The sequence below is a fragment of the Schistocerca gregaria genome, chromosome 2 (genome assembly GCF_023897955.1).
Source record: "Schistocerca gregaria isolate iqSchGreg1 chromosome 2, iqSchGreg1.2, whole genome shotgun sequence".
NCBI classification, from domain to species: domain Eukaryota; kingdom Metazoa; phylum Arthropoda; class Insecta; order Orthoptera; family Acrididae; genus Schistocerca; species Schistocerca gregaria.
The window spans coordinates 806,779,059-806,806,909 of NC_064921.1; the positions used below are offsets into that span (position 1 = coordinate 806,779,059).

The 27,851-nt window shown below is 40.7% G+C and overlaps 1 protein-coding gene across 14 annotated transcripts in view; it reads right to left on the reverse strand.

Moving 5' to 3' along the window:
* LOC126335092 (probable ubiquitin carboxyl-terminal hydrolase FAF-X) overlaps positions 1-27,851 on the reverse strand; it is a 316,568-nt gene that overhangs the window by 12,539 nt on the left and 276,178 nt on the right. For all 14 annotated transcript variants that reach the window (XM_049997991.1, XM_049997988.1, XM_049997999.1 and 11 more), the window contains 5 exons: positions 27,708-27,808; positions 20,285-20,514; positions 17,854-18,056; positions 13,650-13,796; positions 2,405-2,562 (listed from right to left, as the gene is read on the reverse strand). In XM_049997991.1, coding sequence (XP_049853948.1) covers positions 2,405-2,562; positions 13,650-13,796; positions 17,854-18,056; positions 20,285-20,514; positions 27,708-27,808 — 839 coding nt within the window. The remainder of the gene's footprint in view (positions 1-2,404; positions 2,563-13,649; positions 13,797-17,853; positions 18,057-20,284; positions 20,515-27,707; positions 27,809-27,851) is intronic.

The window sequence follows — 27,851 nt, forward strand, 5'->3', positions numbered from 1 at the left end:
CACCAGACACGCTGTGTGCTGTCGATGCACGGAATTGCACCTGGACCTGTGAGGGATACATACTAGCAGCAGAGAGCAGGCAGATTATTGTATCAGCACCACCTGATGATCAAGGAACGTTCATCCACTGAAATATCGAGGGTATCTGACGACTGTATCTCGCTGGAAACATGGAAACACTTCAAACAACAAAAAATTAATTATGCTAATTTATTTTCAGGGACAATAATTACAATTTTATACCATGATGTACCACACCCAAGTTTCCAAGACAGCAGGCAAAATACGGTATTGATAAGCATTTGCAGGACAGGAATGAGTATGTATGTACGTACGTATTTATGCATGTAATACAGCAACTTTATTAAGTAGCAATCATTAGTGTGATATGTAGAGCTCTGCAAGTCGCAAAATAACAGCAAATAGTACAACCTGCGCTTTCTCAGAGTGGGAGAACAGCATCACTGTTTGCAAGTTTCAGGTCTTGGTTAATGCAAAAATTATTCACAAAACTGCCATTTCACGTAATGCAGGCAGTCCATTAAAAACTATTTGATACAGCAACTGTAAAGAGTTACCTTTAGAGTTAGTGAGCAACATGATCTGTGTAATGTTTTGACTCTAATGCATCATCCCATAGTTGTACCTCCAGTTTATGATCACTTGTATAACATCTTATAACAGTTTACAGGGAAACAAGGAGAAATTTAAGACAGTTTGTCACCTCTGCCATTAGAATATTTATCAGAAAGGGACCTACTGACTTTTGCTTGTTCATAAGATTTTGGAGTAGCTGTTCTCTCTCTAACATTTAAAAAGATAGAGCTAAAAATAGAAGTTGCCAGGGTCACTTCAAGAGACACACCATGTGCCACTTTACTCAATATATAGGCATTTAAAGGGGTATTATGAAAGTAACGGTGATGGCTTCATTAAATACAAAAATTTCCTAACAAATAAGCAAGAATATACCTCAGCACGGACATATCAAATTAGGCCAATGTTGGTCAGATAGTGAAAAAGGGACTGGTAAAAGTGTGAGAGTGAATATGCAGATGGAGACATGCAACCTGACACAGACAGAAAGCAATGAAATGTGGGACAGTTACAGATGGTAGGCATATACAGTCATTAAGAATGAAGTGTGTGATGAGCAGTATGAGAGCTTGAAACATAGCATTTTCTTGAGTTTTCACTTGACTGGAGGGACATCAGCATGTACAGAATTAATACAAAACGAAATACAAGACTGCAAAAATAATTATCGCATAAATGCATACGATGTCTTTGGGCCGAGATTCCAGCTACAAGTTTTATTGTGGAACTGTGCATCCACGTCCTACTGCCAAGAAAGGCGCCGTAACCTTTCTTTAAACCAGCAACAAAGTGTCCTAGTGATGTGACATGCCATTGGCAGCACATTCTTTTACAAACTTACAAACAAACATTATTTCATACTGTTAATGTCAGTTTCTGAGCTACTGTTATTTGAATGAAACAATAACTCCTCTAACACACTAAAGCTGATAAAACATTTGCACAACATTTGGACTATACTACGTACGTCGAGAGAAGAGGTCTAACAGCTGGCAACGCAGTTGCCAGTATTCAACACGGACGGGCAGTGAGCCAAGAGCGGTCACGCAGCACTACAGCAACACTGGGGTGTTGCCACAATAATGTAAACAAAAGCTCACAATCCAATCGGCCGTCATAGATGCTCAAAGCATGTGCGCCAAGGCAACGTCAACTGTCAGAGCTCTTCTCTTGCCGTACGCACTGTAGTGTTAAATTTATGGCCATAGACACTAACAAAAAATTTCAATCATCACAGCAGTTGGGAAAAAAGAGACCTCCAAAAAAGAACGTGCAACAGTCTCAGTCCAGTTTCAATGTCAACAGATTTGTACCTTCTTTTTAATTTGGATTTGTCATTGTTAGTGGGAGTGAGAGGCTGATGACCCTCCTGATACCAAAGTTCATAAGTCATTACGACAACAACACATCTGCATATTCTCCAGCATCTTTCAAAAGATCTGTGCCAAAAAAATCAGATGACTGTCCTCCCCCTAGAGCCCTCCGCTCATCACACATTACTCCACATGACTTTCCTCAATTACGAATGAAAACTCTTAAGCCGAAAGAAGTTTCGAGACAACCAATGACATTCTTCATAATTCTGCAGAGCACTGAAGGGCACTCTAGAATGAGCTTAAACACTGAAGGGGCAGAGGTGAGGTCAAAGGTGGGTATACTATAAGGGAGGCAAGAAATAAACATCTTTGAGTTAATAAAAAAACATTAAAAATTTTAACTACTATTTTTCAACAGATTTCACAGTCAAGTATCATAGAAAATAAGCATTCTGAGAAATGCTGTTACCTATTACAGTTCAAACACATACCTTGTTCCCAGTGCCCTTCTATTTATGAATCGCTGACTTGTCAAAGGGCTACTTATGGAATATGCAGGTGTAAATGGTGCATTCTGAGGTGGTTGCTGATGCTGTTCTTCAGGCTGAGGGCTATCACCTTCTTCAGACATTTCCTCCATCTCCTGTTCCTGAAACACAGCACCCATTGAAGTCGTAAACTAATTACAAATTACCTTCAAATTATATATAACGCATGCAAACACCATAAACATAAATAATTAATATTCAGTTCTTTAAATTAAGCTTTACACAATCACTTGACAAGAGTAGCAAAAACTACGACTACATTTTGGACTGTATGTATTTGGTACTGAACAGCCAATCACCATTCACAAATCATTTGTTATTTTCATTATTGATGGTCACTGAATACAATGTGTCTGTTGTGTCCTTAGTAAAGAATAGTGACTATGCGAATACTGCAGGGAACACTTTGTACCAAAAACATTTGTACCAGGACAGCCATCACCATAGAAATCATACTGTTGTTAATCACTGTTACCAAAGTATTATTTACCAATAATCCTTCTAACTGAATGCTACACAATTCTTAAAATGTGCAGTAGACAGACAACCTGCATTTATTTGCTTCCACTTTTGACAGTCGCAGCTGCTGCCATGAATGAGGCACCTTAGATCTCTACAGATACTTACACAGGGTGTTTTACAATTCATGTTACATACTTCTAGAGGTTGCAGAGGGAAACAACAAAAAATGTCTAGTATACATGGGCTCTAAAATGCATACATTAACAGCTACGGGCACTTTTTCAATAGAAAAGATGCGTTTCACACTAGAGTAGATTAACATGTGCTCAAAGCTGTGAAACACGAATAGTGAGGTGCCCTGTGTATGCCAAGTATATTATTTAATACAAACAGTTAAGTTAAAGCCTGTGAGTGAATATACAATAACTATGATGTCAATGAACTTACTAAAGAGAAGGGACTCGGTACTCATTCTCACCGAGTATCTGAAAGTAACAAATATTTTTCACTTGCAGGTGTCCTGTATGTCACTACATTACATTACTTGCATGATACAAAAAATAAATTGCCTTCTCAAGTATTTATCAACAATTTCTGAATTCTGTTTTGTGCAAAGATTACAAGAAGCAATGTATATTAACAGCATTTGTAGATTGTGATAAATTTTTTGAAAATGTTGTCTACAATATAATCTCTGGAACTCCGAAGGAAAGAGGAATAAAACACAGGTAGTGAAAGGTCAACTCAATATAGTGGGTGGTTATTATTAAAGTGCAGCTACTCAGAGGTCCAGTGTGTGGACTGTAATTATTGTACAGCAGTGAAACTTGGCAGATATTCTAATGCATTAACAATTTACTCTGGGGGATGAAATAAGTCATAACTTTGACTAACAGGTGCAAATACGGCACTGTGAATGCTAGGATGACACACAGAAATATTTCTATATGTAATGGATTAGAAACTGGACATGAGCACAAAAAGTCAAATTGAGAAAGGCAATGTTGATTTCATTACTAACTGCAGCTTACACAGTTTGTTCCATAAAGCGGCGGAGACATTGACGAGATGATGCATTCCTAAAACGACACGCTCAACAGTTGCTTGCAGCAGTTCCAGTGTAATCTGAGCAATATGTTTCTTTATACTGGCCTTCATGTCAGGTAGTGACCGAACATGGCCCTGGTAAATATGTTCTTTTAGACATTGTCAGAGCCAAAAGTCACCTGGAATCAGATCAAGTGACCTTGCAAGCCATGTATCTGGAAAACGTGGGGAGATAACACGTTTGTTGAAGGTTGCATTTAGCAGATCTTACACTGGACGAGTGATGAAGTGCTGCCCTATCTCACATGAAAACCGTGGTTTCCGAACAGTTGTGCTCTTCCGAAGCAGGAATCACATGATGTACAACGAGGTCTCAATAACTTGCAGACACCACAGTATGCCCGATAGGCCTTCTGGGTGTATTCTCTTCAAAGAAGAACACACCAAGACTAAAGGTGCTTGTGAATCCACACCACACAGTCACATAAGGTGAGTGCAATGGCTCTTCGTGCACAATACACAGTTTAACAGTACTTGAAATTCAGCAGTTCTTAGTATTCACAGCACCCTGTAGTGTAAAATGTGTCTCATCACTTTACTGAATATTGTCTGAACATATGTTATCAACTTCAATCCATGCCAGAAACCAAAGGACAAATTCAGAATGTTGTTGCAGATAATGAGGTATTATTTGCTGCACTGACTGGATCTTTTACACGTACCAGTGTAAAATAGACTGCAAAATTTCCGTACTCTTGACCACGGGATGGACACTTCTCATGTGACTGCATAAGCACTAACACTACTGGGGCAAGTGCTGCATGGTCAAGTACAGGAACAGCAACCTCATCAATAATATCCACTGGGATAGGACATCTTCCTCTTCCAGGTGCTACATCACACCTAGCTATGTTTTTGAATTTCGTCATGGGCTTAAGGATGCCCATCCCAGAACCTCTCCCCAGAGTCCATCTCTCTACTTACCCCTACCAGTCCCTGCACTCCTACCATCTACATGCTTCCTTAAGTCCATAAACCCAACCACCCAGGGTGCCCCGTTGTGGCAGTTACTATTCCCCCACTGAGAGAATCTGCTCTCATAGACCAACACCTTCATCCTATTACCTGGAACCTACCCTCCTATATAAAGTATACCAACCATTTTCTCCACCTATTCTCCACAGGTCCTGTTCCCTTACCATACAGTGCCCTGCTTATCACCATTCATCCACCTCCCTGTACACTAACATTCCTAATGCCCATGGCCTTACTGCTATTTACCACTACCTTTCCAAACGCCCTATGGATTCCAAACCAGCAACCTCCTACCAATTCACCATGACCAACTATATCCTCATCCACAATTACTTCTCCTTTGAATGCATTAACTACAAACAAATACAGGGTATGGCTATAGCAGCTGCATGGCACCATCCTATGCCAACCTATTCATGGGCCATTTAGAGGAATCCTTCCTAAAAACTCAGAATCCTAAACCCCTCATCTAGTTCAGATTCATTGATGACATCTTTGCTATCTGGATTGCTAGTAGTGCTAGTGTTTGTTTTGAATACAGTCCAGAGACAGGTAGTGCTATTTTCCTTGTTTTCTGTAAGGAGTGGTTAGCAATCACACTTTAGTCAATAATCAACCGCCTTTAGTGAATTAGCAGTCTATTTAAAAGTTTATTAACACACTATAGTAAATTGACTTCTTAGGATGGATAGGATGTGTGGCTGCTGTGTACGGACGCAGGAGGAGCTGGCCACTCTTCGCGAACAGCTGAGCGTGTTGATGGCCGCGGTCAGCCGTCTTCAGGCTGCTGCCTCTGAGTGTAGCGGAAGTGGGGAGTCTGGTGCGTCGCAAGGTACACCCCAGGTGTTACATGCTTCACCCACTGTCCCTGCTGTCGAGACATCTTCGCGGGTACCGGGCGCGGTTGGGCCACCCTCTCCCCAAGGGGAGTGGCGGGTTCAGCGGCGTTCGCGGCACACGAGGCGGAGGGTCAATGTGGAGGCTGGCCGTGTGGCATCGCCCGCTCTGCCTGTGAGTGGACATGTGGCTGCTCCTTCAGCAAGGTCCGAGCAGGCACATGGGGGGAGGGGTTTATTAGTTATTGGGAGCTCCAACGTTAGGCGGGTGATGGAGCCCCTTAGGGAAATAGCGGAAAGGTCGGGGAAGAAGGCCAGTGTTCACTCTGTTTGCTTGCCGGGGGGGTCTCATCCGAGATGTGGAGGAGGCCCTACCGGCGGCGATAGAGAGCACTGGGTGCACCCGACTGCAAATTGTTGCTCATGTCGGCACCAATGACTCCTGCCGTCTGGGTTCAGAGGTCATCCTCAGTTCGTACAGGCGGCTGGTGGAGTTGGTGAAGGCGGAAAGCCTAGCTCGCGGGGTGGAATCAGAGCTAACTATTTGTAGTATCGTTCCCAGAACCGATCGCGGTCCTCTGGTTTGGAGCCGAGTGGAAGGCTTAAACCAGAGGCTCAGACGATTCTGCGGAGAGCTGGGGTGCGAATTTCTCGACCTCCGCTATCAGGTGGAGAAATGTAGGGTCCCCCTGAATAGGTCAGGCGTGCACTACACGCCGGAAGCGGCTACGAGGGTAGCGGAGTACGTGTGGAGTGCACATGGGGTTTTTTTAGGTTAGAGAATTCCCTCCCTAGGCCCGACAAGACGCCTCCTGAGACGCGGCAAGGCAGGAGTAGGCAAAATGCAACAAGGAATAACAATATTAATGTGCTTATAGTAAACTGCAGGAGCGTCTATAGAAAGGTCCCAGAACTGCTCTCATTAATAAACGGTCACAACGCCCATATAGTACTAGGAACAGAAAGTTGGCTGAAACCAGACGTAAACAGTAATGAAATCCTAAACTCGGATTGGAATGTATACCGCAGAGATAGGCTGGACAGTGAAGGGGGAGGCGTGTTTATAGCGATAAGAAGTGCAATAGTATCGAAGGAAATTGACGGAGATTCGAATTGTGAAATGATTTGGGTGAAGGTCACGGTTAAAGCAGGCTCAGACATGGTAATTGGATGTCTCTATAGGCCCCCGGGCTCAGCAGCTGTTGTAGCTCAGCACCTGAAGAATAATTTGGAAAATATTTCGAGTAGATTTCCCCACCATGTTATAGTTCTGGGTGGAGATTTTAATTTGCCGGATATAGACTGGGAGACTCAAACGTTCATAACGGGTGGCAGGGACAAAGAATCCAGTGAAATATTTTTAAGTGCTTTATCTGAAAACTACCTTGAGCAGTTAAACAGAAAACCGACTCGTGGCGATAACATATTAGACCTTCTGGTGACAAACAGACCCGAACTATTTGAATCAGTTAATGCAGAACAGGGAATCAGCGATCATAAAGCGGTTACTGCATCGATGATTTCAGCCGTAAATAGAAATATTAAAAAAGGTAGGAAGATTTTTCTGTTTAGTAAAAGTGACAAAAAGCAGATTTCAGAGTACTTGGTGGCTCAACACAGAAGTTTTGTCTCAAGTACAGACACTGTTGAGTATCAGTGGACAAAGTTCAAAACCATGGTACAATATGCGTTAGATGAGTATGTGCCAAGCAGGATCGTAAGAGATGGGAAAGAGCCACCGTGGTACAACAACCGAGTTAGAAAACTGCTGCAGAAGCAAAGGGAACTTCACAGCAAACATAAACATAGCCAAAGCCTTGCAGACAAACAAAAATTACGCGAAGCGAAATGCAGTGTGAGGAGGGCTATGCGAGAGGCTTTCAATGAATTCGAAAGTAAAGTTCTATGTACTGACTTGGCAGAAAATCCTAAGAAATTTTGGTCCTATGTCAAAGCGGTAGGTGGATCAAAACAAAATGTCCAGACACTCTGTGACCAAAATGGTACTGAAACAGAGGATGACAGACTAAAGGCCGAAATACTAAATGTCTTCTTCCAAAGCTGTTTCACAGAGGAAGACTGCACTGTAGTTCCTTCTCTAGATTGTTGCACAGTTGACAAAATGGTAGATATCGAAGTAGACGACCGAAGTAGACGACAGGGGGATAGAGAAACAATTAAAATCGCTCAAAAGAGGAAAGGCCGCTGGTCCTGATGGAATACCAGTTCGATTTTACACAGAGTACGCGAAGGAACTTCCCCCCTTCTTGCAGCGGTGTACCGTAGGTCTCTAGAAGAGCGAAGCGTTCCAAAGGATTGGAAAAGCGCACAGGTCATCCCAGTTTTCAAGAAGGGACGTCAAACAGATGTGCAGAACTATAGACCTATATCTCTAACGTCGATCAGTTGTAGAATTTTGGAACACGTATTATGTTCGAGTATAATGTCTTTTCTGGAGACTAGAAATCTACTCTGTAGGAATCAGCATGGGTTTCGAAAAAGACGGTCGTGTGAAACCCAGCTCGCGCTATTCGTCCACGAGACTCAGAGGGCCTTAGACACGGGTTCACAGGTAGATGCAGTGTTTCTTGACTTCCGCAAGTCGTTCGGTACAGTTCCCCACAGTCATTTAATGAACAAAGTAAGAGCATACGGACTATCAGATCAATTGTGTGATTGGATTGAGGAGTTCCTAGATAACAGAACGCAGCATGTCATTCTCAATGGAGAGAAGTCTTCCGAAGTAAGAGCGATTTCAGGTGTGCCGCAGGGGAGTGTCATAGGACCGTTGATATTCACAATATACATAAATGACCTGGTGGATGACATCGGAAGTTCACTGAGGCTTTTTGCAGATGTTGCTGTGGTGTATCGAGAGGTTGCAACAATGGAAAATTGTACTGAAATGCAGGAGGATCTGCAGCGAATTGACGCATGGTGCAGGGAATGGCAATTGAATCTCAATGTAGACAAGTGTAATGTGATGCGAATACATAGAAAGATAGGTCCCTTATCATTTAGCTACAAAATAGCAGGTCAGCAACTGGAAGCAGTTAATTCCATAAATTATCTGGGAGTACTCATTAGGAGTGATTTAAAATGGAATGATCATATAAAGTTGATCGTCGGTAAAGCAGATGCCAGACTGAGATTCGTTGGAAGAATCTTAAGGAAATGCAATCCGACAACAAAGGAAGTAGGTTACAGTACGCTTGTTTGCCCAATGCTTGAATACTGCTCAGCAGTGTGGGATTTGCACCAGGTAGGGTTGATAGAAGAGATAGAGAAGATCCAACGGAGAGCAGCGCGCTTCGTTACAGGATCATTTAGTAATTGCGAAAGCGTTACGGAGATGATAGATAAACTCCAGTGGAAGACTCTGCAGGAGAGACGCCCAGTAGCTCGGTACGGGCTTTTGTTAAAGTTTCGAGAACATACCTTCACCAAAGAGTCAAGCAGTATATTGCTCCCTCCTACGTATATCTCGCGAAGAGACCATGAGGATAAAATCAGAGAGATTATAGCCCACACAGAAGCATACCGACAATCCTTCTTTCCACGTACAATACGAGACTGGAATAGAAGGGAGAACCGATAGAGGTACTCAGGGTACCCTCCGCCACACACCGTCAGGTGGCTTGCGGAGTATTGATGTAGATGTAGATGTAGATGTAGATTAAAGGTGAGGACACCCTATCCACAGTCCTCCAGAACCTCAATAACTCCCCCCCCCCCCCCCCCCCTTTTGCGTCACCTGGTCTTAACAACCCAACAAGCCACATTCCTAGATGTTGACCTCCACCTCAGAGATGACTACATCAGTACCTCTGTCCATACCAAACCTACTAACCATCAGCAATACCTCCACTTCGACAGCTGCCACCCATTCCATACCAAGAAGTCCCTTCCTTACAGCCTAGCTACCCATGGTTGTTGCAACTTCAGCGAGAAGAAGTCCCTCTTGGAATATACTGAGGGTCTCACTGAAGCCTTCACTGACTGTTATTCTCCTCCCAACCTCATACAAAAACAAATCTCCCGTGCCTTATCATTCCAGTCTCCCACAGTCCGGTCACAAAAGAGCATTCCCCTTACAACTCAGTACCATACAGGACTGGAGCAACTGAATTACATTCTCCGGCAGGGTTCCAATTACCTCTCGTCGTGCCCTGAAATAAGGAAGTCCTGCCCACTATCCTTCCCACACCTGCAGTGGTAATCCACTGTCCACCAAACCTACATAATATACTCACCCATCATCACACAACCCCTGCTCCCAATCCCTCACCTCATGGCTCATACCCCTGTAACAGACCTAGATGCAAGACCTGTCCCATACATCCTCCTACCACCACCTACTCCAGTCTGGTTACTATCATCCCCTATCACATCAAAGGCAGGGCTATCTGTGAAACCAGTCATGATTTACAAGCTAAGCTGCAACCACTGTGCTGCATTCTACGTAGGCATGACAATCAACAAGCTGTCTGTCTGCATCAATGGCCACCGACAAACACCGGCCAAGTAACAAGTGGACCACCTTGCTGAACACACTGCCCAACATGATACCCCACATTTCAATGACTGCTTCACAGTCTGTGCCATATGGATCCTTCCCACCAACACCAGATTTTCTAAATTGCGTAGGTGGGATCTTTCCCTGCCCCATTCCAGCAATACACAGCCATCATTTCGCCACTACACCCAATTTTTTAATTTCCCCTACTCCTCCCTCTGCCTTCCCACCTTCTCTCCTGCGCTCCATCTAAACTGCAACATTTGACTGTCTGCTACCCCTGCCATACTATCCCTCCCCATCCCCACCCCAGCCTCCTCCTTAACACCACCACTCATCACTCCAATCACGCACTGGTGCTGCTGCTCGCAGTGTGGTTTCAGTTGCCCGAGACTGCAGACGTGTGTGCGACCTGTGTTTACTTGAGTGTGTGCATGTGCGTGTGCGACTATTGTTGACAAAGACCTTAGTGGCCGAAAGGTATAATTGTGTGAATCTTTTTGTTGTTCCTATCGCGACTCAGCATCTCCGCTATATGGTGAGTAGCAACTTTCCTTCTCTAATATTGTTACATTCCGTCCTGGATTTTCCATTGTTCAATAGAATTTGATTTCAATGTTAGGTTAACAATACCAAAGTTAGAGATTTCCTCGATTTTTCCAGGTAAAAAGTAATTCCCTGAGAATTCCAGGTTTCCCAGAAGAGTCGCCACTCTGCTCTTCTCAATGGCCGTACTGTTCACTCATGTTATAGCTTATCAAATAATGGTGTGGATGTCATACCTTCAGTTCTGCATTAAAGTATTAGCGTATCTGCGAAGTTTCACTGCTATACAATAATTACAGCCCGCAATGGACCTCTGCAATCAGCTGCATTTTAATTAAAACTACCCATAGTAACTAGAATGCAGTTATAAACGTTGAAGGACATGTAACAGAAGCATTAGTTGAAAAGGGAAGGAGAGAGGCTAAAGCCCATCTTCAATGTTACTCAGTCTATATTTTGAATCAGGTAACGCTGAGGGATTTAGATGAATTTTGCTATTTGAGTAGCAAAATAACGGTTGATGATCAAAGCTGAGAGGATACAAAATACAAACTGGCAATAGAAAAGAATTTCTGAAAGACAGATATTTTAAAATCAAATACGAAATTTACGTTTTGGGCTGGACTGGAGTCTTGAGAGGTACGGTAATGAAATGGGTTTTTTTTTTAACATCTCAGACAAGAAGAGAATAGAAGGTTTAGCTATGTGATGGTAAAGGAGAATACAGAAGATTCCACAACAGATAGCATAGCTAATGTGGAGGTACTGAATCGTAGTGGGGAGAAAAATTTATAGCACTACTTAACTAAAAGAAGGGATCAATTGATAGAACACATCCCCAGACATCAAGGAATACTTGATTTGGTGTTGGAGGGATATGTGGAGGGTAAAAATTGAAGAAAGAAACTAAGCACATTTAAGCAGATACACATGGGGGCCTGAAAGAAACACACACACTTTTTGCATCCTGTAACTAGAATGCTGTTTTTTCCCCCTTTTCATGGTGTGACAGCTTGAAAAGTAGCTGAAGGCAGGCTGGACCCTGAGCAAAGAATGTTCATTCTAACGTGCTACTGGGAGAATGAGAACATGTATGAAGTGCAAGGACAGTTCAGAATGAAGTTCCAACAAGAGGCAACAATGCGTCTCCAACTTTGAGGAAGAAGGAGCTGTCCAAAATTCCCAGAAGAACCATTCCTGAAGACCACGGTCATCCGCACAAGAGATAGAGAAGTCACTAAACGGTTTCAGCACTCACCCTAGAAGGTCTCTGCGGAATGTGACTCATGAGACAGGATTCCAAAAATGAGTATGCATCCCATTTCGAAGCATGTCCAAAGTTCCTAGATTACTCTGTGCTCTGAATGAGGACGATTAGGAGTGGAGAACTGAATTTTGTGAGCGATATCGAGCAAAATAATTCCCATACGAAGTTGTTTGGGGTGACGAGGCCACTTAAGTTAAATGGTTCAATGAATCATCATAATTGTACCCACTGTGCACCTGAGAATCCCCATGTGAGACTGGAACACCATGTGAAGTTCCCAGGAGTTCCCAGGAGTTACAGTAGGGTGGTGTTTACCAGCATTTGATATGATTGGACCTTTCTTTTTTGAGCATACAGAGAATGCTGAAAATTACATGGACTAGCTACAGGCTTGTGCCATTGCACATGTGAAAGACATGTTTGGTGATGGAGAATGCTAATCCAGCAACCTGGAGCATCTCCCCACTACCATCATGATATAAGGGCTCGCTTTGATGAAAACTTACCAGACAGACGACAAATAGGTAACACTGAGTACCCGCTGCGCTCACCAGATATGATGCCTACATAGTTTTTCAAGGGGGGGGGGGGGGGGGGGGGGGGGGGCACGTAAAAACTATTTTTATGGCACACGACCAGCTACAATCAATGAGCTGAAAGCAGCCACTGAAAATTGATGTGCCAAAATACCAATTGTGACGATTGGGAACATAATGGATACTTTCAGTAAGTGTTATCAGCTGTGTCTGAACCACAATGGTGTTCAAATTATTTTGAAATTTTTATGTACTTTAATAAATATTAGAGTTACAGTCATAAAATGAGTGTATACATTTTTCTGGGATATCCTGTAGTTTGTAATAGTTTTGCAGGGAACAGGAGGATAGGAGGTTTGCGCAGGGTAGACTAGCATGAAGAGCTGCATCAAACTAATGTTTGGTGCAGTAGCAGCAACCACCTCTCCATATATACCAAGCGGGGAAAGCGCCGGTAGATAGGCACAATAAATAAAACACACAAACACACACACAGAATTTCTAGCTTTCGCAACCAACGGTTGCTTCTTCAGGAAAGAGGGAAGGAGAGGGAAAGATGAAAGGATGTGGGTTTTAAGGAAGAGGGTAAGGAATCATTCCAATCCTGGGAGTGGAAAGACTTCCCTGAGGGGGAAAGAAGGACAGGTGTACACTTGCGCACACGCACACATATCCATCCGCACATACATAGGTGTCTGTGTATGTGCGGATGGATATGTGTGTGTGTATGTTTGTGTATCTATCGACCTGCCAGCGCTTTTGTTTGGTAAGTCAGATCAACTTTGTAGAACAATACTGAGATTGCACTGTAGTGGTCTCGGTATGGAACTCTACCTACTCAACAACAATTATTACATCTACTATTATGTAGTTATTGTGATACATTACATTTCCATGGTCAAATTAATTGTGTCTATAAATGACAGAGCACATGTCAAATTACCTCTTCAGGACAAAGCTCACAAGCTCTCTCCAACGTTTTCCTGGCACTGTTTGACCTCTCCAAATAGTAGCCATTGGTGGATTCATTTGACTGGGCAGGGGGTGACCAATTATTGTAACTATATTGTGCATTTGGTGGATAAGGCCGCTGAAACAAAGGATTACAAAGAGATTACCAACACTTTCATTAGTCTTACACTGATGAACTTTTACTTAAAAGAAATTAAATTTTGTCCTAACATTATGGTAACTGATTGAGTTAGTACTTTTACTTAGGGGGCACAGATGTCTATATGAAAGATTCACTTATGAATTGTACAGAAGACCACTATACTCAGATTTAAATTCAGTTAACAGCACAAGCTATGTAGTTTAATTTCCCCAGAGCTCGTGATGTCACATGTGAACTGCTTGCCGTTTCCAATGTGACACAACAAAACATCAGTCTATCTGCAGAGTTTGAATAGAGCAGTGTCCACACACAGTCAGTTGTCACACACTGCCATTTGCAGCAGGAAAGACGTGCTCTGCTCATGGTGGCAGCCTGCTCCCTTTTCTTGAAGCTTAACCAGATGACAGCAGATGTGACAAGCATGTAGTGCCACATCACAAATCTCAATTAAAGAGTAGTTTTAATCAGAATATAGTATAATCGTGAAATATGAATTTCATAACAAACATTTATTTACATTCACTTTTAATATGGTGGTATCCAAGATATCCTTCAAGAGTGATACAGTGTAGGGTAGCAATATAAATATAGACAATATATGGGTTGGTAGCAAAAGACTCAATAAAGACCACTTACAAAATATTACGTAATTGAGCATCGAGTATTGCTCATTGTTCCTGGAGATTATGTGGAAAATATATGCATAATGAGCCACGGAGCTCTAAGTTGTTAAGAGTGTCGAAGAAATGTTCAGATTAAATTCAGTTTTCATTCCATGGACCCAAGAAATGAGATAACTCTCATGGGTGTGAAAAATGTCAGAAAGTATACCATAAAAACAGAAAACATTTAAATATAATACTTACTACCCTGATCATTTGTCAGGAGATTGTCGAAATAGGTGAATACATTGCAGTAAACTGGAACAGCTAATATTTACAGAATAGTAAACTGGAACAGCTAATATTTACAGAATTAATACTGACAGAATGAAACACTGTTATGCACTATTAATAAATTTATCATACACAAAATACCTAATCTTGACTGTTGTGACCAAGTGCTGTCAAAACTGAAATCTAACAGATATTTTTACTTAAGCTGGCTTAACAGTCTCTGTTAAGACATTCATCTATGGAGTAGGAGGAGTTGCCTATCAAAAAGTCTTTCAAACTCTGTTTAAAATGTGCTTTATCTCAAACCAAGTTTTTAATGGTTGCTCCCAATTTATTGAAAACGTGTGTTCCTGAATATTGGAACCCTTTTCTGACCAAGGTAAGAGATTTTTAGGTCTTTATGTACGTTGTTCTTATTCCTAGTACTGATACTATGTATTGAGCTATTGGTTGTAAATAGAGATGTATTACTTACAAAAAATTGTCATAAATATAGTGAGAAGGAGTGGTTAGAACAAAGTTCCTCAAACAGGCTTCTACATGATGTTCTTTAATTTACACCACGAATGATTCTTATAACATGCTTTTGCGCCCTACAAAACTTTTGCTCGGTTTGAAGAGTTACCCCAGAATATGATGCCATATGACATAATAGAATGAAAGTAAGCAAAGTATGCAAGGTTTTTTATATTTATATCTCCTACATCTGACATCATTTTCACTGCAAAAAGAGACTTGGGTGCTTAAGCAATTCTGTGGTATGTCCTACCCAACTGAATTTATTATCGAGTTGTAATACCAGAAATTTAACACTTCAACCTCTTCGATCTGCTTGTCTTCATATGTTATACATATGCTGGAGGGAATTCTCTTACAGATTCTGAACTGCATATAGTGGGTCTTCTCAAAGTTTAATGACAGTAAATTAGCTTTAAACCACTTATTAATGTCAGTGAAACTTTCATTAACAGCTATATCTAAATCTGTACTTGGCTTGCCACTTATTGAAATGTTTGTATCATCTGCAAACAAAACAAACTTAGGATCTGGCAATGTAACAGATGAGAAGTTGTTAATGTACACAAGAAAAAGCAATCGATCCAAGATGGAACCTTGAGGAACACCACATGTAATTAATTCCCAGTCAGATGAAGACTGACTGCTTACTGCACAGGTATTTTGCAATGATATCCTTTGTTTTCTGTTAGATAGATAAGACTCAAACCATCTCCCAGCACTACTGGTGACATCATAATATTCTAGTTTACTTAAGAGAATGCTATACTTCACAGAGTCAAAGGCTTTTGACTGGTCACAAAAAATGCCAGTAGCCTCTAATTTATTATCTAATGAATTAAGTACATTCTCACTGTAAGTATAAATAGTTTTCTCCATATCAGAACCCTTAAGAAATCCAAACAGTGATTTAGACAATTTATTTCTTGCAATCAGATGCTTAAGGAGATACTTGAACACAACATTTCCAAATATTTTTGAGAAAGCCGGCAAAAGTGAAATTGGTCGACAGTTTGATGGTATCTATCCCCCTTCTTGTAATGAGTATTAACTTCAGCATATTTTAGTCCCACTGATAAGAGACTGATTGCACAAATAACTTAAAGAGAACTCAACTCGGATGAGCACTCTTTGATTAACTTCATTGATATGTTATCATACCCACTGGAATACTTAGATTTTAAGGATTTTATGATGGATGCTACTTCAACGTGAGACACAAATTTCATTTCCATTTTACTGAAGTTATTTTTAAAGACTGGTCTCAGACACTCCATTGCTATGTTCACTGAACCCGATAACCCCAAGCTGTCAGTAACAGAAATGAAGTACTTGTTTAAGAGGTTTGCATCACTACATGTATTTGTTACCAAAGTCTCATTTATTTTTAGAGTATCTCCTCTTCTATTTTGGCCCCACCTGTCTGTCTTCACTATATCCCACACAGTTTTTATTTTGTTGCCTGATGTAATAATCATAATAAAGCTGCTTCAATATATGGAGTACTTGCTTCAATATTTTACTGTATTCTTTGTAATGCATCACAATTCTAACATCAGAGCTGTTCCTAGATAGTAGATAAAGTCTCTTCTTTGTCCCACATGATTTCTTTAATCCTTGTGTGATCCATGGTTTATTTTTTTGACTTCTGAGTTACCTTTAGAGGGAGACAATTTTCCAAAGAGGAGGTAACTTTATTAACAAATGCTTTGTATTTTCCATTTGAGTCAGAAGTATTGTGAACATCTGTCAACTTTACATCTTTGAGCAATTTCCTGAATTTCTCAATTTCTGACTTATTTATTATTGTTATTTATTGTTCTCCTGCACTCAGATTTAATATATTTTTTATCCTGGCAAGTTTCAACATTTAACACAAGATGCTGCAAGTCATGATCAGATAGTCCATTTACTATTGGTTTTGTGATATGACTTTTCTCCCTAGATTTGTCTACAAAGATATTATCAATAGAAGTCTCAGAGCATTTACATATTCTAGCAGCCAAGTTCACAGAAGGAACTAAACTGAATGATAGTGTTACTTACTGCAATAATTGTTCAACACACACTATTGGAAAATGCACTAAAAGGCTTATCCCAAAATTCTAAAAGTATGCATTTCAAACTAAGTCAAGATGAGTATGTCCCCGTATGTGCAGCTAGTGTAATATCTACAATAGTAATTTTTGATAAATTCAAGTTTGTGTGGATGTTTACAAATCACTTGTCTTCCTGCTCGAGACCTGTGACTGAAATAGGAAAGGGTAGAAGTGATCTCATACACAATGTACCCTCTACGAAGTACACCACAGGTGTACATGTTTTCAAATGGAAAGCCTCTTTTTAAACTTTTGGAGTGTTCATATCAAAGACTTGACAGTGCGCCATTACCCTCCGCAGACACATCTGCGCCATTTTCACTCCCAACATATCAATGAAATGTCAGTTAAGCCCTAAAAAATCTTGTCGCTTTCAATCATTGAAGTCCTGCCATGAAGGAATCTGCAGTTCTGAAACATGGAGTTCATTTAGTCTCCTGTTCGTTCCCAGGTCCGTAACTGCTGCCTGGAATGTAGAGTTTTTCCTACTCTTATTTTATAAAGTTTCTAAAGCCATCTTACCCTTTCAAGTTCGTCCTGCAACCATTCAACAGCTAGTGCCCATTTCCTCTTCAATTCTCCATTTGTATGTAACATTTGCAAAGCTGCACGGCATTTGGAAAAGAGGGCAACCATGCACTTTATGCACTGGTATGCTCGTTTCTGATAATGGTTTTTACTACGTTGTATTGTATCAAATAAACCTTCCCGTTCTTCTGGAACACCTGTAAAATTTTTTAAAAAAGAAATGTTTCTTCAAAATATATACAGGATTTCAAGTAACAATTCCACTCAATGAAGGCACTGGAATCCTTGAAAATATATTGCCATTCATAACTCTGTGGCATATAAATTTTTTCTGCTAAAAAAATTAAAATTCAAAGCATATAAATGAAACTGAACATTAAAAATCATAGCAGATGACTAGCTCTCTTCCAATTCACTGTCTCTCTCAACTTCTGCAATAGTCACAAACGTAGGTTACTGCACGTTAAATGGCTATGATCATTATAAAAATTAAAAAGAGATTGATGATATTTCCATATTCCTTTTTGTAGCAATTCATGGGTGTGCTACGAAACCTAATTAGTTTAAATGATAAAAAAAAAAAATAATAGATTAAAAAAATAGATTGTACCCCTATTACTCGGGTTATGAAAAAGTAGTGGAATTAAGTTGTAATGGTAAACAGAAGAACTTTGGTTCAATGGAAATACGTTTCCCAACACATACACACACACACACACATTTTTCAGCCATTTTTAACATTTAGTTTACAAAAAGGTTACATGCTCAGCGAATTTTTACTTTTGAAAAAGATGGATTGAAGAATTTGCATTAAATTTTGCTTGAAACATGGAATGAAGTGCAGCATCACAGTTGAAATGTTGGCAACTCTACAATGATTAAGATAAGAGTTCAAAAGTGGTACAAATGTTTCTAAGAGTGTTGAGAAGATGCTGAAGATGATAACAACCCTGGAAGCCAAGCACATCTTTTACTGACAACAGTGTGGAATGTGGAAGAAGTAAAGATAATGGCTCTGGGAAATTGCTGAATCACCATCAAAGAGGTTGCTGGTGATGTGAGTGTACCCCTTTGGTTTTTTAAATTTTTTTTATTTATTTTTATTTTTTGTGTGAAACATGTAGCAACTAAGTTTGTGCCAAGACTTTTGAATTTCGAACAAAACTTATGTCATGTAGACACTGCTCAGGATTTTATGATGAATTTGACAATGACTTAGAATATCTCAAGAAGATTATAACAGCTGACAAAATGTTGGTATATACGTATGACGTCGAAACTAACGTCCCATTGTCCTAGTGGAAACTTTCCAAACTGCATGAAGAGCCCAGAATGGGAAAAAAATAAAGTTCAATAACATGTGAAGGTGGTTCTCACTGTTTTTCTTTGATTATAATGAAACAGTGCATCATGAGTTCCTGCCTTATGGTTGTACAGTCAATAAGGAATGCTACCTGGGTGTTTTGCACTGTTTATGTGAAGCAATCCGAAGAAGAAGACCAGAATTGTGGTGAAACCACTAATGAAATTGCATCACAATAATGCTCCCACTCACACTTCAATGCTTGTTTGTGATTTTTCTGGCAAAAAACAAAACCGTTATGTTACCTTAGCCACTGTACCTGCTGGACATGGTCCCCTGCTATCTCTTTTTATTCCCAAGGCCGATGAGAATCATGAAAAAATGTCATTCTGCCACTATTGACGAGATGACAACAGAGTCAGTGAAGAAGCTGAACACCATAACAAAAACTGAGTTCAAGAAGTGCTTCAAAGACTGGAAAAACTGGTGGCACAAAGGAGGTAAAATTGATGCTTACGAGTAAAAAAAGATTCTTTAAGAAAAACAAAAATTCCCATTACTCTTTGATCACTGTTCACGTGTCTCATACATATATGGAGGAGAGGGGAGGAGAGCATAGGGAGGAACAGAGCAATGGGCCCAAGTAATTTGCTGAAACAGCCAAGCACAATTTATGTCAACCATACATTTAACATCTAATACTGACCAGATTTCAAAAAGAACATGAAAATTGTTTCTGTTTGCTGCAAATGGACTGGCATAAAGTCATCAACATTGCATGCTTAAATGTTGTTGATATTTGGTTTGTGGGGTGCTCAAACTGTGAAGTTATCAGCACCCATACAAATTCCCAAACTTTGCTCAGCCTGTCTCAGCACTTTTATGAATGATGATGAAATGACGAGGACAACACAATCACCCAATCATCTTGAGGCAGGTGAAAACCCCTGACCCTGCCGCCGGGAACCAAACCCAGGGCCCCGTGTTCGTGAAGCAAGAACAAAACTGCGAGACCATGAGCTGTGGACGTGTTTAAATGTGTCATGCTCTTATTACACTTTTGCAATTGATGTTCTTCACATAAACAAAGAAGATGAACTAACCTATATATTAAATGCATACCTTTCAGTGCATTATGAATCCGGTGTGTTTGCCAAGAGTCTTCCATAAGCAGCATGCTCAACAGAAGGTCCATGTGATGCCTCAGCTCGTGGCAGTAGGCGTAGGCTATCTGCCACAGCAGCTCACTCAGAACAATGCGTGAGAAGTGAGGATTCTCCCAGCAGCAAAACTGCAGTAGTTTTACTGTCTCTTCTGAGAGATTTGCATCTTCAATTACTTTCTTTATATAGCTGTGAAAATTATCAACGAGTAAATAAAAAAAATTTATCTCCATGAAACAAGTGAACAGTTAACACTTAATACGATATTCGTTCGAAACACCAACAACTGTGGACTTAATACAAAGCTTGCCAACAAGTAAGAATTCAATTAAATTTGACTTCTGCGTAGTGGTTAACCCAGATACAGCGGCTGAAAGACCACCACTCCAAATTCAGATTGTGTGTGAATATAGGTGAACAATGTAAGTAATTAATGTAATTTGGAAAATGTCTTATCAACTTGCTGATTGTAGAGCTGAGAACTGACCATGAATGTATATCAATAGCATGATAATGCTCAACGGGAAGGGAGACCACAGTGTTACAGATCCTTGATTGATCTTCAGCTATGCAGTTGTGCATGGACAAACAAAATTAATAAATTTAATCTACTTTTATATTCCACTTACAGATGTCAGTTCATCACTGTCTCTTCAAACAATGGAAAGTCCAGGTTGGAACAACAATTATGAAAGTACAGATTGTTACTCATTGCAAGGCTGACATGCTGAGTTGCAGAGAGACTCATACACACATGGCTGCTATCTCCGGCTGACCTGGGCTGGCTGCCTGCTTGTAGGAATGTGTGTATGTTTCCCTTTCTTTTCTGGAGATGTCTTTGGCCACAAGTTCAGTGGGTAATAGTATTTTTGTTGCGCCTGTCTGCAAGCCAACACATCATCCTTACAAGTAGCAATATATCCTTTTCATAATCATTAATTGCTTCAGTTTAGAAACTAGCCAAAGTCGCTTCTTGTACAATCTGGATGTCCCAAAATGTTTCACATAAAAAGAGCCTTTGTGCCAAGTGCAGAAGGCAAATGACTATTGTCAAGTAGTAGACAAATTCCTCATGATGGCATTCCACATGTTTTGTCATGAATATCTCAAGTCATCCAAACGTCGTACAATATTGGATACAGAAAATTTAGATTCACAAATGAAACAGAATTTGGATTTTAATGACACTTGATGTACTCTTATCATGCTAAGAATATTAAAGGATGTAGGCTTTTGATTAAAGGGTTGATTTTTTTTTGGGGGGGGGGGGGGGAGATTAGATTAGATTAATACTTGTTCCATAGATCATGAATACGACACTTCGTAATGATGTGGAACGTGTCAGGTTAATAAAAGATGTTTGTACAAGAAATTACATTACACAAAATATTGCATGACACTAATGATTAATTTTTTTTTTTACTTAGTTTATATCTAAAAATTCAGTCAATGAGTAGAAGGAGTTGTCATCTAGAAATTCTTTTAATTTATTTTTAAATGTTAGTTGGCTATCTGTCAGGCTTTTGATGCTGTTTGGTAGGTGCCCAAAGACTTTTGTGGCAGCATAATTTACCCCTTTCTGTGCCAAAGTCAGATTTAACCCTGCATAGTGAAGATCATCCTTTCTCCTGGTGTTATAGGTATGCACACTGCTATTACTTTTGAATTGGGTTGGATTATTATCAACAAATTTCATAAGGGAATATATATACTGTGAGGTTACTGTGAGGATCCCTAGATCCTTAAATAGATGTCTGCAGGATGACCATGGGTGGGCTCCAGCAATTATTCTGATCACACGTTTTTGTGCAATGAATACTTTTCTACTCAACGATTCTTATCACCAAAATTTGCAATAACCCTAATAGCATACGTAGCTGAACTCAGACGTTTCAGCAGACCATCTATGTGTTGCTTCCAGTTTAACCTCTCATCAATGGACACACCTAAAAATTTTGAAAATTCTACCTTAGCTACAGACTTCTGTTCAAATTCTATATTTATTACTGGAGTTGTGCCATTTACTGTACGGAACTGTATATACTGTGTTTTATCAAAATTTAAAGAGAGTCCGTTTGCTGAGAACCACTTAATAATTTTGTGAAAAACATCATTTACAATTACATCACTTAGTTCTTGGTTTTTGGATGTTATTACTATACTTGTATCATCAGCAAAAAGAACTAACTTTGCATCTTCATCAATGTGGAATGGTAAGTCATTAATGTATATCAAGAACAGTAAAGGACCTAAGACCGAACCCTGTGGGACCCCGTGGTTGATAGCACCCCAGTTTGAGGAATCAGCTGTTGTTTTAACATTACACGAACCACTTATTTCAACTTTCTGCATTCTTCCAGTTAAGTATGAATTAAACCATTTGTGCACTGCCCCACTCAAACCATAATGATTTAGCTTATCTAAAAGAATTCCATGATTTACACAATCAAAGGCCTTTGAGAGATCACAAAAAATACCAATGGGTGATGTCCGGTTATTCAGAGCATTTAATATTTGATCAGTGAAAGCATATATAGCATTTTCTCTTGAAAAGCCTTTCTGAAAACCAAACTGACATTTTGTTAGTACTTTATTTTTACAAATATGGGAGGCTACTCTTGAATACATTACTTTCTCAAAAATTTTTGATAGAGCTGTCAGAAGAGAGATTGGGCGGTAGTTGTTGACATCCGACGTATCCCCCTTTTTATGCAATAGTTTTACAATGGCATATTTCAGTCTATCAGGGAAAACACCCTGCTCCAAAGAGCTATTACATACGTGGCTGAGAATCCTACTTATCTGTGGGGAACAAGCTTTAAGTACTTTGCTGGAAATGCCATCAATTCTGTAAGAGCTTTTACTTTTCAGTGAGTTTATTATTTTACTGATTTCAGAGGGAGAGGTTGGTGGAATTACAGTTGTTTCAAACTGCGCAGGTATGGCCTCTTCTATTAATAGCCTTGCCTCTTCTAGTGAAGATCTAGATCCTATTTTCTCCACAACATTTAAAAAATGACTATTCAAAATATTTTCAATTTCTGATTGTTTGTTAGTGCACTTGGCATTCAGGGATCAAACAGTGAGGTCATCGGTTCCACTGGACTAGGGAAGGATAGGGAAGGACGTTGGCCGTGCTCTTTAACAGGAACTATTCCGGCATTTGCCTGAAGCGATTTTGGGAAATCACGAAAAATCTAAATCAGGATGACCTGATGCAGATTTGAACCACCATCCTCCCAAATGCAAGTCCAGTGTGCTAACCATTGCACCATCTCGCTCGGTGTGGGCTTTTGGCATCATAATATCTCCTTACAGAGAGAAGCAATATTGTGGCTGCCAACTGTACTTTCAAGAAGACTGCAGTAGATTTGAGACGAAACATATGCAAACCAGAACCAATCCAGCACAATGTGTTGGATAATAGGTGATGGACTTGTGGTGTTTCAAGTTCCGCTATTCTTGTACCTGCAGGGTCAGAGTACACAGCATTTATTCTTCAGAGTAAGCTAATATTTAAAACTTAAAAACCCAAAGAGTCTTGAGGATTACCACAGTGAGATGATATACAATGTGTTGATATAATGGTTTACAAAATATTGTTGCCATCCCTCCACCTAAGTTATTATTGTGACAGGCAATGTCAGTTTCTACTCACTCAATGCAACTAAAAAGTCCCTAATCCCATGTTACAAAAGCTGATGATATTGCTGAGTTATCAAGCAATAGCATCCTACGTAAAATACCACAAACAAGAGCAGAATTGCTGCTACTTTCCAATGCCAATAAAGCTGCTTACCTTACCAATAAAAAAGATTAGATCGCTAAACAACATGGGTAACAAGTTAACATTTTATCACTGTACCATTGCCATTACAATCCCATTGACAATATGGGTAAAGTTGAAATCTTACACCGCAGATAAGAATAATATTTTTAAACTGCTGATGTTGAGTCGTATGCACATAGCTATTTGCAGCATCACAATTTCTGCATGGGAAGATTGCCTACAGCAAGCAGAAAAATGACAGGCCCAGAATTGTCAACAGGAAATTATTAGGGACTGCATTATGGAGTCCCTTCATAACATTGGGGACCATAAGATAGTTTGTAGATGGTGGGGGGTTAGACTTGGGAGTGTGGAGCATTCTTAATATTTTGGAAGATTAATGGTGCCTATTAAGTAGGTATACAAAACATGCCGTTATGACTATGTTAAAAACCTGCATAACAATGACTTAAATCATTTTCTTGAAAGAGAAACACCTCATTACACTACACTTTTCTTTACGTTAGAGCAACAGGAGGGCCTCTTTCTCCTTGCCCCCAGGAATGGACATGCATACTTCATAATAAACCTTCATGTGTCAATTTCATCTAAGTTGGACAGTGTAGATGATTGTACCAATATACAGTCATGAACTTGGTTATTAGTAAACTAATTACTGCCTTCATGGGTGCACTGCATATTATTAGTACCAAGAATCAATTGTTGAAGTTATGTATTTTATAATTTATTTGTGACTGAAAATAACTCGTGTGAGCGTACAGGAAAATGGCTTTTTAAATTTCACAAAATTAGTTGTTTCTGTTCTTGTTATGATGAAACTGAGCAAGTACAAGACTAATCAAACAATGGAAATTTCAGGTAGGAATATCAGCAATGTAGGAAAAGACAGATCACTACTTACAGTAAAGAAGACACGTTAAGTTGTAGGCAGGCACTATTACAAGACATCTGACATTCCAGTGCAAGATGCTGGAGTTGGCGGTCGTGTGTGTGTGTGTGTGTGTGTGTGTGTGTGTGTGTGTGTGTGTGTGTGTGTGTGTGCGCGTGCGTGTGCGTGTGCACACACTTGTCTCTCTCTTACTGACTAAGGCTGTGGCCAGAAGCTATTGCAAGTGTCTTAATTGTGCCTGCCTGCAACTGGATATTTACAGTTAAGCAGCAATATTTCTTTTTCTACACTGTTGATACAAATACATTATTTACATGAGTAGTTCATAAGGTTCATTTGAATATATAAAGCAGTAATATACAATCAACATAGCAGATACTCAAAAATAATTGACGTTAATGTCACTGTGCAGAGCAACACACCATAAACTTTTTATGAATAAAATCATCTCAGCTTTCACGCTGGGTCAGTTTGAATAAAATTCTCAAGCTTTCCATGGTTAGCTCCACCATTGTCATCAGAAGTAAAACTAGCCCTCGATAGGTTGAGAAATTTATTCTGACAGAAGATTTTATTCAGTCCTGCCACGACGAAAGACTCTGAGGGCACAGTAATTTTTTTTATATTTTTATCTCGACATAGTTCAATATTATTACACAATGATCAATCATGTTTTCTTGTTTAGTTCAACATTTATTCTTACTGTGAGTACCTGACATGGTTGGTACAGGTATACTTTGCTAGATTTTGTCACTTGTAATTTTTGTAAAGTCAAACTGCAACTGAAATTCATTCTCATTGCTATCTTCTTCTCTTGTGGAAAATATTTTGCTCGTGCTTTCTAAATCATTCCGGATTATGTCCCCTTCATTACCATCAGTGATGGCGCTAAAGTGGTGGTTGACAACTGTACTGTCGACAAAACCACTATTAAATCAGAAGTAAATTATTCACTTTTGTGGCCATTATATCATAGTTGCTTTAATTCATGAAGCAATATGTTCATGGTCATACGAATGAAAAATTTTATGGTGACTTGTCAAATACACTCCTGGAAATGGAAAAAAGAACACATTGGCACCGGTGTGTCAGACCCACCATACTTGTCCGGACACTGCGAGAGGGCTGTACAAGCAATGATCACACGCATGGCACAGCGGTCACACCAGGAACCACGGTGTTGGCCGTCGAATGGCGCTAGCTGCGCAGCATTTGTGCACTGCCGCCGTCAGTGTCAGCCAGTTTGCCGTGGCATACGGAGCTCCATCGCAGTCTTTAACACTGGTAGCATGCCGCGACAGCGTGGACGTGAACCGTATGTGCAGTTGACGGACTTTGAGCGAGGGCGTATAGTGGGCATGTGGGAGGCCGGGTGGACGTACCGCCGAATTGCTCAACACGTGGGGCGTGAGGTCTCCACAGTACATCGATGTTGTCGCCAGTGGTCGGCGGAAGGTGCACGTGCCCGTCGACCTGGGACCGGACCGCAGCGACGCACGGATGCACACCAAGACCGTAGGATCCTACACAGTGCCGTCGGGGACCGCACCGCCACTTCCCAGCAAATTAGGGACACTGTTGCTCCTGGGGTATCGGCGAGGACCATTCGCAACCGTCTCCATAAAGCTGGGCTACGGTCCCGCACACCGTTAGGCCGTCTTCCGCTCACGCCCCAACATCGTGCAGCTCGCCTCCAGTGGTGTCGCGACAGGCGTGAATGGAGGGACGAATGGAGACGTGTCGTCTTCAGCGATGAGAGTCGCTTCTGCCTCGGTGCCAATCATGGTCGTATGCGTGTTTGGCGCCGTGCAGGTGAGCGCCACAATCAGGACTGCATACGATCGAGGCACACAGGGCCAACACCCGGCATCATGGTGTGGGGAGCGATCTCCTACACTGGCTGTACACCTCTGGTGATTGTCGAGGGGACACTGAATAGTGCACGGTACATCCAAACCGTCATCGAACCCATCGATCTACCATTCCTAGACCGGCAAGGGAACTAGCTGTTCCAACAGGACAATGCACGTCCGCATGTATCCCATGCCACCCAACGTGCTCTAGAAGGTGTAAGTCAAATACCCTGGCCAGCAAGATCTCCGGATCTGTCCCCCATTGAGCATGTTTGGGACTGGATGAAGCGTCGTCTCACGCGGTCTGCACGTCCAGCACGAACGCTGGTCCAACTGAGGCGACAGGTGGAAATGGCATGGCAAGCCGTTCCACACGACTACATCCAGCATCTCTACGATCGTCTCCATGGGAGAATAGCAGCCTGCATTGCTGCGAAAGGTGTGTATACACTGTACTAGTGCCGACATTGTGCATGCTCTGTTGCCTGTGTCTATGTGCCTGTGGTTCTGTCAGTGTGATCATGTGATGTATCTGACCCCAGGAATGTGTCAAAGTTTCCCCTTCCTGGGACAATGAATTCATGGTGGTCTTATTTCAATTTCCAGGAGTGTATATTCATCTCTTGGTCTCCCTCTACGATTTTTACCCTCCACGCTGCCCTCCAATACTGGTAGAAATGTAAAATTAAAGTGCAAAATAGAATGTTCTATGCTAGAGGCACTGTCTATCCACTGGAATGGTGTAACTAAAAAAACAATGCATAGTATTCTCTGTCTCTGCCTGCACGGCACATGCAGCATCAGTGTAATGTAGGGGGCTAGGTAATGTACAATATAACTAGAAACCAACCTTGTCCTACCAAAAAGAATCTCTGCTGCTTGTGGCTGAATAGGCATGATGTAATCAGGACAAGCTGGATCACCATAAGGATTTGGCAATGGCAGCACACCCTGGAATAAAGAATTGTTGTTTTTATTATACAGATTAAATTTA